This window comes from Chiloscyllium plagiosum, chromosome 13, assembly GCF_004010195.1.
Source record: "Chiloscyllium plagiosum isolate BGI_BamShark_2017 chromosome 13, ASM401019v2, whole genome shotgun sequence".
NCBI lineage: Eukaryota > Metazoa > Chordata > Chondrichthyes > Orectolobiformes > Hemiscylliidae > Chiloscyllium > Chiloscyllium plagiosum.
The window spans coordinates 84,276,712-84,286,279 of record NC_057722.1 but is presented as its reverse complement, the minus strand read 5'-3'; the positions used below and the strand labels follow the sequence as shown (position 1 = coordinate 84,286,279).

The 9,568-nt window shown below is 44.2% G+C and overlaps 1 protein-coding gene across 1 annotated transcript in view; it reads left to right on the top strand.

Annotated features, from left to right (window-relative positions):
* The window catches only part of LOC122556254 (noelin-3-like), a 62,384-nt gene extending 53,864 nt beyond the window's left edge, over window positions 1-8,520 (top strand). Inside the window, exon 6 of the mRNA XM_043702885.1 lies at window positions 7,297-8,520. Within this exon, the coding sequence (XP_043558820.1) occupies window positions 7,297-7,992 (696 nt within the window). The 3' untranslated portion in view covers window positions 7,993-8,520. The remainder of the gene's footprint in view (window positions 1-7,296) is intronic.
* The last annotated feature ends 1,048 nt before the right edge of the window (window positions 8,521-9,568 follow it).

Here is a 9,568-nt window from a genome sequence, read left to right as displayed (position 1 = left end):
AAAATGCATCACCTCACATTTGCCTGAATTGAACTCCATCTTCCACTTCTCCGCCCAACTCTCCAGTCTATCTATATTCTCCTGTATTCTTTGACAGTCCCTTATGCTTTCTGCTACTCCACCAATCTTCATGTCATCTGCAAACTTGCTGGTCATACCAACAGTGTCCTCTTCCAGATCATTTATGTATATCACAAACAACAGTGGCTCCAACACTAACCCCTGTGGAACACCACTGGTCACCTTTCTCCATTTCGAGAAACTCCCTTCAACTACTACTCTCTATCTCCTGTTGCTCAACCAGTTCTTTATCCACTGAGCTAGAACCCCTGCACACCATGCGACTTCACTTTCTCCATTTGTTTACCATGGGGAACCTTATCAGATGCCTTACTAAAGTCCATGTATATGACATCTTACAGCCCTTCCTTCATCCATCAACTTGGTCACTTTCTTAAAGAACTCTATTAAGTTGGTAAAGCATGATCTCACTCACACAAAGCCATGTTGCCTATCACTGATAAGCCCATTCTTTTCCTATATAAATAGATTTTATCCCTCAGTACCTTCTCCAGCAACGTTCCCACCACGATGTCAGGCTCACTGATCTGTAGTTACCCGGAATATCCCTTTTTTGTACAGGGGGACAACATGAGCAACCCTCCAGTCCTCCGGCACCTCACCTGTGTTTAAGGATGCTACAAAGATATCTGTCAGGACCCCAGCTATTTCCTCTCTCACCTCTCTCAGCAACCTGAGATAGATCCCATCCGGTCCTGGGGATTTGTCCACCTTAATAACCTCTAGCCTACCCAACACATCTTCCCTACTTATATCAACATGATTCAGAGTTATCAAACTTCTACCTTAAATCTCAACATTCATCATGTTCCGAGGTGAGCACTGATGCAAAGTAATCATTCAGAATCGCACCCATTCTCTCAGGTTCGACACACATCCTTCCTTCATTATCCTTCAGTGGACCAATCCTTTCTCTAGTTACCCACTTGCTTCTTATATAAGAATAAATAGTTTTGGGATTCTCCTTAATTCTGTTTGCTAAAGCTATTTCCTGACCCCTTTTAGCCCGCTTGATTCCTCATTTAAGACTGGTCCTACTCTCCCAATATTTCTCCAGGGCCTTTTCTGTTCTTAGCTGCCTGGACCTTATGTACGCTTCCCTTTTCCTCTTGGCTAGTTGTATGATTTCTCCTGTCATCCACGGTTCATGAATCTTGCCTTTCCTATCCTTTGCTTTCAATGGGACATGCCTATCCTGCACTATCTTTAATCTATCTTTGAACGCCTCCCACATATCAAATGTGGACTTTCCTTCAAATAGCTGTGTCCAATCCACATTTCCCAGCTCCTGCCTAATTTCAATACAACTGGCCTTGGCCCAGTTTAGTACTCTACCCTTAGGACCTCTCTCATCCTTGTCTCTGAGTATTCTAAGACTTACAGAATTGTGGTCACTGTTCCCAAAGAAACCCCCCACCACAACTTCTACCACCTGACCTGGCTCTTTCTCCAACAGCAGATCCAATATGGCCCCTTCCCTCGTCGGACTATTGACATTCTGCTCAAGAAAACTCATCTGGACGCTTCTTAAAAATTCTACCCCATCCAGACCTCTGATACTAAGTGTATCCCAGTCAATGTTGGGAAAATTAAAATCTCCCATCACCACCACTCTGTTGCCTCTACGTCCTTCCATAATCTGTTTACCTATTTGTTCTTCTACCTCATATTCACTGTTGGGAGGCCTGTATTACAGCTCCACCAATGTAACTGCAGCTATTTATTTCTCAGCTCCACCTATAATGCCTCACTGCGCAAGCCCTCCATAGTGTCCTCTTTTAGCACAGCCATGATATCAACCCTGACTAGCAATGCAACTCCTTCCACCCCTCTCCTTTTATTTCCCTCCCTGTCCTGTCTGAAGCATCTATATCCTGGAACATTTAGTTGCCAAACGTGCCCTTTCTTCAACCAAGTCTCTGTGACTGCAATAACATCATACTCCCAGGCACCATCCAAGCCCTACATTCATCTGCCATACCCACTATACTCCTTGCATTAAAGTATATGCACTTCAGGCCACCAGTTCTTTTGTGATCATCTGCTCTCTCCCTACTCTTCCCCTTATTAATGCTAACTTCATGATTCTTACAGTCCCCAGTTTCCACCTCACTGTCTACTTGTTTTCTCTTCTGGTTCCTAGCCCCCTGCCACATTAATTTAAAACGTCCCCAACAGCAGTAGCAAAAACTCCCCCATGCGCATTAGTTCCAGTCTGGTTCAGGTGTAGACCATCCAATTTGTAATCGTGCCACCTTCCCCAGAATCGGTCCCAATGTCCAACAAATGTGAACCCGTCCCTCCTACACCATCCCTCAAGCCACGTGTTTATCCTGCCTATTCTTTCATTTCTATGCTGGGCTAGCACGTGGCACTGGCAGCAATCCTGAGATCACTACCTTTGAGGTTGTCCTTTTTAACTTCTCTCCTAGCTCCCTGAATTCTGCTTTCAGGTCCTCATCTCATTTTTTCTTACATGCATCGAGACAACTGGCTGTTCACCCTCCCGTTTTAGAATGCTCTGCAGCCGATCGGTGGCATCCCTGACCCGAGCACCTGCAAGGCAACATACCATCCGGAAGTCCCGTTTTCAGCCACAGAACCCCCTATCTACTTCCCTTACAATAGAATCCCCTTTGACTACGGCCCTACGAGTCTTTTTCCCGCCCTTCTGAACAGCAGAGCCTGCCACAGTGCCATAATCTTAGCAACTGCTTCCCTCCCCTCTTGAGCCATCTCCCCGAACAGTATCCAAAACGGTATACCTGTTTTGGAGAGAGATGACCGCAGGGGATACCTGCACTGCCTTCCTACTCATTTTTTGCCTTCTGAGTACAAGGATAAACAAGTTATGCTGCAGATTTATAGAACTTTCGTTAGGCCACACTTGTAATATTATGTACAGTTCTGGTCACCACACTACCAGAAGAATGTGGAAGCTTTGCAGAGGGTAGAGAAAAGGTTTACCATGATGTTGCCTGATATGGGGAAAGGGGGGTGGTGGAGTTAGTTACGAAGAAAGATTGGATAGACTGAGTTTGTTTTCACTGGAATGCAGAGAGTTACATAAATGATTTGGAGGAAGGTATAGGTGGTCTGATTAGCAGTTTGCAGATGACACTAAGATTGGTGGAGTAGCAGATGGTGAAAGGGACTGTCAGAGCATTCAGCAGAATGTAGATAGTTGGAAAGTTGGGTGGAGAAATGGCATATGGAATTCAATCTGGGCAAATGCGAGGTGATACATTTTGGAAGATCCAATTAAAGAGCGAACTATACAGTAAGTGGAAAAGTCCTGGGGAAAATTGATGTAGAGAGATCTGGATGTTCAGGTTCATTGTTCCCTGAAGATGGCAATGCAGGTCAATAGAGTGGTCAAAAAGGCATATGGCATGCTTTCCTTCATCAGACGGGGTATTGAGTACAAGAGTTAACAGGTCATGTTTCAGTTATATAAGACTTTGGTGTGGCTACACTTGGAATACTACGTACAGTTCTGGTCGCCACTTTACCAAAAGGATGTGGATGCTCTGGAGAGGGTGCAGAGGAGGTTCACCAGGATGTTGCCTAGTATGGGGAGTGCCAGCTATGAAGAGAGGTTGAGTAGATTAGGATTGTTTTCATTAGAAAGATAAAGGCTGAAGAAGGAACCTGATTGAGGTCTACAAAATCATGAGAGGTATAGACAGGGTGGATAGCAAGAAGCCTTTTTGCCAGAGCGGGGGACTCAATTACTAGCGGTCATGAGTTCAAAGTGAGAGGGGAAAAGTTTAGGGGAGATATACGTGGAAACCTCTTTACACAGAGGATGGCGGATGCCTTGAATGCATTGCCAGTGGAGGTGGTAGAGACGGGAACATTAGTGTCATTTTAGATGTATCTAGACAGATACATGAATGGGCAGGGAGCAGAAGGATATAGACCCTTAGAAAAAGGTAACAGATTTAGTTAGAGGATCTGAATTGGTGCAGGCTTGGAGGGCTGAAGGGCCTGTTCCTGTGGTGGAATTTTCTTTTTCTTTGTTTTTTTGAGGTTGAGTGATGACCTCTCAACAGTGGTCCAATGGTTAGCACTGCTGCCTCACAGCGCCAGGGACCAACGTTCAATCCCAGCCTTGGGTGACTATCTGTGTGGAGTTTGCACACTCTCCCTGTGTCTGCATGGGTTTCCTCCCATAGTCCAAAAGATGTGCAAGTTAGGTGGATTGGCCATGTTAAATTGCCCATAGTGTTAGGTGCATTAGTCAGAGGGAAAATGGGTCTGGGTGGGTTACTCTTTGGAGGGTCGGTATGGACTAATTCGTTGAGGAGGTGACCGAGCATGTGGATGAGGGTAGAGCAGTGGATGTAGTGTACATGGATTTTAGTATAGATGAGGGAGTCGAAGGGTGGGTCAGTAAATTTGCAGATGATACGAAGATAGGTGGAGTTGTGGACAGTGAGGAGGGCTGTTGTCGGCTGCAGAGGGACTTAGATATGATGCAGAGCTGGGCTGAGGAGTGGCAGATGGGGTTCAACCCTGCCAAGTGTGAGGTTGTCCATTTTTGAAGAACAAATAAGAATGCGGAATAGAGGGTTAATGGTAGGGTTCTTAGTCAGGTGGTGGAACAGAGGGATCTTGGGGTCTATGTACATAGATCTTTGAAGGTTGCCACTCAGGTGGATAGAGTTTGTAAGAAGGCCTATGGAGTATTATCGTTCATTAGCAGAGGGATTGAATTCAAGAGTCGTGAAGTGATGTTGCAGCTGTACAGGACTTTGGTTAGGCCACAGTTGGAGTACTGTGTGGAGTTCTGGTCGCCTCACTTTAGGAAAGATGTGGGAGCTTTGGAGAGGTTGCAGAGAAGATTTACCAGGATGTTGCCTGGAATGGAGCGGAAGTCGTACGAGGGTAGGTTGAGAGTTCTCGGCCTTTTCTCGTTGGAACGGCGAAGGATGAGGGGTGACTTGATAGAGCTTTATAAGATGATCAGAGGAATAGGTAGAGTAGACAGTCAGAAACTTTTTCCCCGGGTACAACAGAGTGTTACAAGGGGACATAAATTTAAGGTGAAGGGTGGAAGATATAGGGGGGATGTCAGGGGTAGGTTCTTTACCCAGAGAGTGGTGGGGGCATGGAATGCGCTGCCTGTGGGAGTGGCAGAGTCCGAATCATTGGCGAACTTTAAGTGGCAATTGGATAGGTACATGGAAGGGTGCTTAAGCTAGGACAAATGTTCGGCACAACATCGTGGGCCGAAGGGCCTGTTCTGTGCTGTATTGTTCTATGTTCTATGACTTGTTGGGCTGAAGGGCCTGTTTCCACACTGTTGGCAATCTAATCTAACAGAAGTTTATTAGATTGTGAATGGCATGGATAGAGTGGAAAATATGAGGTTTTTTCCCGGGGTCAATTACATGGGGACACAGGTTCAAGGTATGAGGGGGGAAGTTTAAAAGAGATGTGCGAGGCAAATTTGTCACACAAAAGGGTGGTGAGTATCTGGAATGTGCTGCCAGAGGAGGTGGTGAAAGCATTCACAATAGCAGTGTTCAAGAAGCACCCAGACGAATGCATGAATAGGACGATAGCACCTGGAGGAATACGTGTAAATGAAGACAGTTTTAGTGTGGAAGGGCAAAATGTGTCGGTGCAGGCTTGGATTCACTGGTTGCAATTTTCCAAAAATTATTGGGTCCTGGAGAAGTTCCAGAGAATTGGCAAACTGTTGATGTGATGCCCCGATTCAAAAAAGGAGGGAGGCAAAAAGTGGGCAACTATAGGTTGATTATCCTAACATCTGTTATTGGAAAAATATTGGAATTAATTATTAAGGAAGTAATAGCAGAACCTTTGGAAGTTCATTAATAAATCAAGCAGAGTCAGCATAGTTTCGTGAAAGGGAAATCATGTTTGACTAATTTGTTAGTTTATTGAGAAAGTCTCAACCAGTAGGAACCAGTAGATGTGTTATACTTCGACTTGCAGAAGGAATTCGACAAAGCACCTTACAAAAGTTTAACTCATGAGAGCCCACGGTGCTGAGGTAGTACATTTGCTTGGATAGGCAATAGGGACATGGACAGGAAACAGTGAGTGGGGGGGGTTCTTTTTCAGATTGGTGACCCATAACCACTGGCGTTCCACAGGTCCCAAAAACTGTTTACAATATATATTAATGACTTGGAGGAATGTATTTATACTGTAGCCAAAATTGCAGATGACACAAAAATAGGTGGAAAGGCAAGTTGCGAGAAGGATACGAACGGTTTCCAAAAAGATATCAATGGGTTAAGTAAATGAGCAAAGTGTTGGCATACGGAATGTAATGTGTGAAAATATGAAGTTGTTCATTTTGGAAAGGAGAACAACACACAGAATATTATTTAAATTGAGAAAAGCTACAACGCAAAGGGACTTTGGGGTATTTGTACACAAAACACAGAAAGTTAGCACACAAGTGCAGCAAGCAATCAGGACGGCTATTGGAATGTTGAACCATATTTCAAAGGGTTTGGACTAAAAGAGTATAACTGTATTAGGCGCTGGTGAGACCACATCTGGATTACTGTGAACAGTTTTGTATCCCTTATTTATGGAAATATATTATTCCATTGAAGGCAGTTTGACGAAGGTTCACTAGGTTGATCTCTGGTGTGGAGGGACTGCCTTATGAACAGATTAGGATTCTACTCAGTGAAGTTTAAAAGAATGAGAGATGATCACATTAAATCATCTAGAATTCTTAAGGGGCTTAACAAGGTAAATGCTGAGAGGATGTCACCCCTGTCTCTAGGACCAGAGAGCATAGTTTCAGAATTAAGGGGCAATAATTTAAGACTGAGACGAGGAGGTATTTCTTCTGAGGATTGAGAGTCTTTGAACTTCTTTGAACAGAGACTTCTGGGGGCAGAGTCCTTGTGTATATTTAAGACTGAGATAGATAGATTTGTGATCAGTTGGGGAATAAAGGGTTACGAGGAAAGTACTCACGAAGACTGTTTGATTAGCCATGCTCCTACAGAATGGCTAGTGGGTTCAATAGGCTGAATGACCTACTCCTGTTCCTATTTCTGAAGGTCTTATAGTATATATGTGCACTGGTTGTTAAAATTGATAGGACAGATGCAGAGACTGCTAAAAATACAAATCTTTCTCTCTCTCTCTCTCTGATGAAAACTATAAATTTAATTTTGGAGTATAAGTACTGACTTATTCTGTATGTTGCTCCAATAGGTGTGGTACATGGATGGATACACAAGTAGTAAAGTGGTTCGTGAATACAAGTCTATGACAGCCTTTGTGAGTGGAGAGGATTACAGGCTCTACCGTCTGCCCTATCCCTGGGCAGGAACCAATCACCTGGTCTATAATGGCTCTCTCTATTTTAACAAGTACCAGAGCAATACCCTGATAAAGTATAACTTTGAGACAGGCTCAGTGTTGGCCCAGCGCAGCCTGGAGTATGCTGGATTCAATAACATCTATCCCTACACCTGGGGTGGTTTCTCTGACATTGACCTCATGGCTGATGAGGGTGGAATCTGGGCTGTCTATGCCACCAATCAGAATGCAGGAAATATTGTCATCAGCCAGCTGGATGAGCAGACCCTGGAGGTGCGGAAAAGCTGGGACACAGTCTATCCTAAGAGGAGTGCTGGTGAGGCCTTCATGATCTGTGGCACGTTGTATGTCACCAACTCCCACCTGACAGGAGCCAAGGTCTACTTTGCGTACTCCACCAAGACTTCAAGTTATGAGTACACAGACATCCCATTTCATAATCAGTACTTTCACATTTCCATGCTGGATTACAATGCCAGAGACCGAATGCTGTATGCCTGGAACAATGGCCATCAAGTTTTATTCAATGTCACTTTGTTCCATGTTATTCAAACCCAGGAGGATCCAGAAACTCCTGGACAGCAGTAGATTTGGACAACCTATTCATTCACTGGCAATCTTCCCTGAAGTGGCAAGATTTTCTAAACTTTCTTTTCTCCATATGTGAGCATCTAGTCAAAGAAATGCAGGTCAACAGCTCAAGGTTTGAGATTATGTCTCTATGTAACATGGTGTGATCAATTTTTGTCTCAACGTGAGATGATGTCTGTTCATTTGCCTTATTCATCAAAACCAGAGGCTTCAGGAAACTGACTTGCATGAATTTGTAATCTTCTGTTCTTTCATTTTTTAAGAAATGTTTTCTTATATAAACCAACTTTTGTATAACTTTATAACCACAGTAACAACAGTCATGTGAGGATTGGATTTCTGATTTAAATTGATATTATGACTAGACTTTATTCTCCTTGCTTTTTGCTGGGACAGCAGTTTAGGACTGTACTCAATGCAACCTGTACATTTCTAGCCTAATTCTATCATCGTCAGATCCACACCCCCCACCAACCCAACCTCCACTCCCGGCACCTTCCCCTGCAACTGCAGGAGGTGTAAGACTTGCGCCCACACCTCCCCCCTCACCTCCCTCCAAGGCCCCAAGGAAACTTCCATATCCGCCACAGATTCACCTGTACCTCCACACATATCATCTATTGCATCCTTTGCACCCGGGAATCCTCCAACCACAAGGGATGAACTCGGGTTTCACCAGTTTCCTCATTTCCCCTCCCCCCACCTTGTCTCAGTCAAATCCATCGAATTCAGCACCGCCTTCCTAACCTGCAATCTTCTTCCCGACCTCTCCGCCCCCACCCCCGTCTGACCTATCACCCTCACCTTGACCTCTTTCCACCTATCACATTTCCGGCGCCCCTCCCCCAAGTCCCTCCTCCCTATCTTTTATCTTAGCCTGCTGGACCAACTTTCCTCATTCCTGAAGAAGGGCTAATGCCTGAAACGTCGATTCTCCTGTTCCCTAGATGCTGCCTGACCTGCTGCGCTTTTCCAGCAACACATTTCCATCTCTGATCTCCAGCATCTGCAGACCTCACTTTCTCCTCTAATTCTATCATTGTCTTTGTGAGTAGAATACATTGTGCACAGTATTTGATGAATGTAATTCCAGCTGCTATTATAGTTGAATTGTAATGTTTTGTTGCATCATTCACTCAGAGCTAAACCATTTCTTTTATACAATGTATCATCAACCAACATCTTTCTTAAAAGGCAAGATTAAAACGTTGTAAAATATTCAATTATTGTGTTGAACTTTGTTTGCAAGATCTTGGCTGTTGTCTGTATTGAAGGGTCAGAATAATGGAATAAGAGCATGTTGATACAGGATCACCAAGAGAGGGGGTAAGAGAGAGTTGTGACTGACTACATCAAGAAATAGACAGGGATTTTCTTATATCTTCCATAACTGTATATTTTTGCATATCATTGTATGAACGCAGGTGTGTATGAATGCAAGGGATTGGGAATCAGAGGAGAAGGTTTTTTTTTAATTCAGTGAGTAGTTGAGGTCTAGAGGTTGCCTGGAAGTGGTGTAGGCAAGGAGGCTGGAAGAACACAACAAGCCAGGCAACATCGGGAGGTGGAGAAA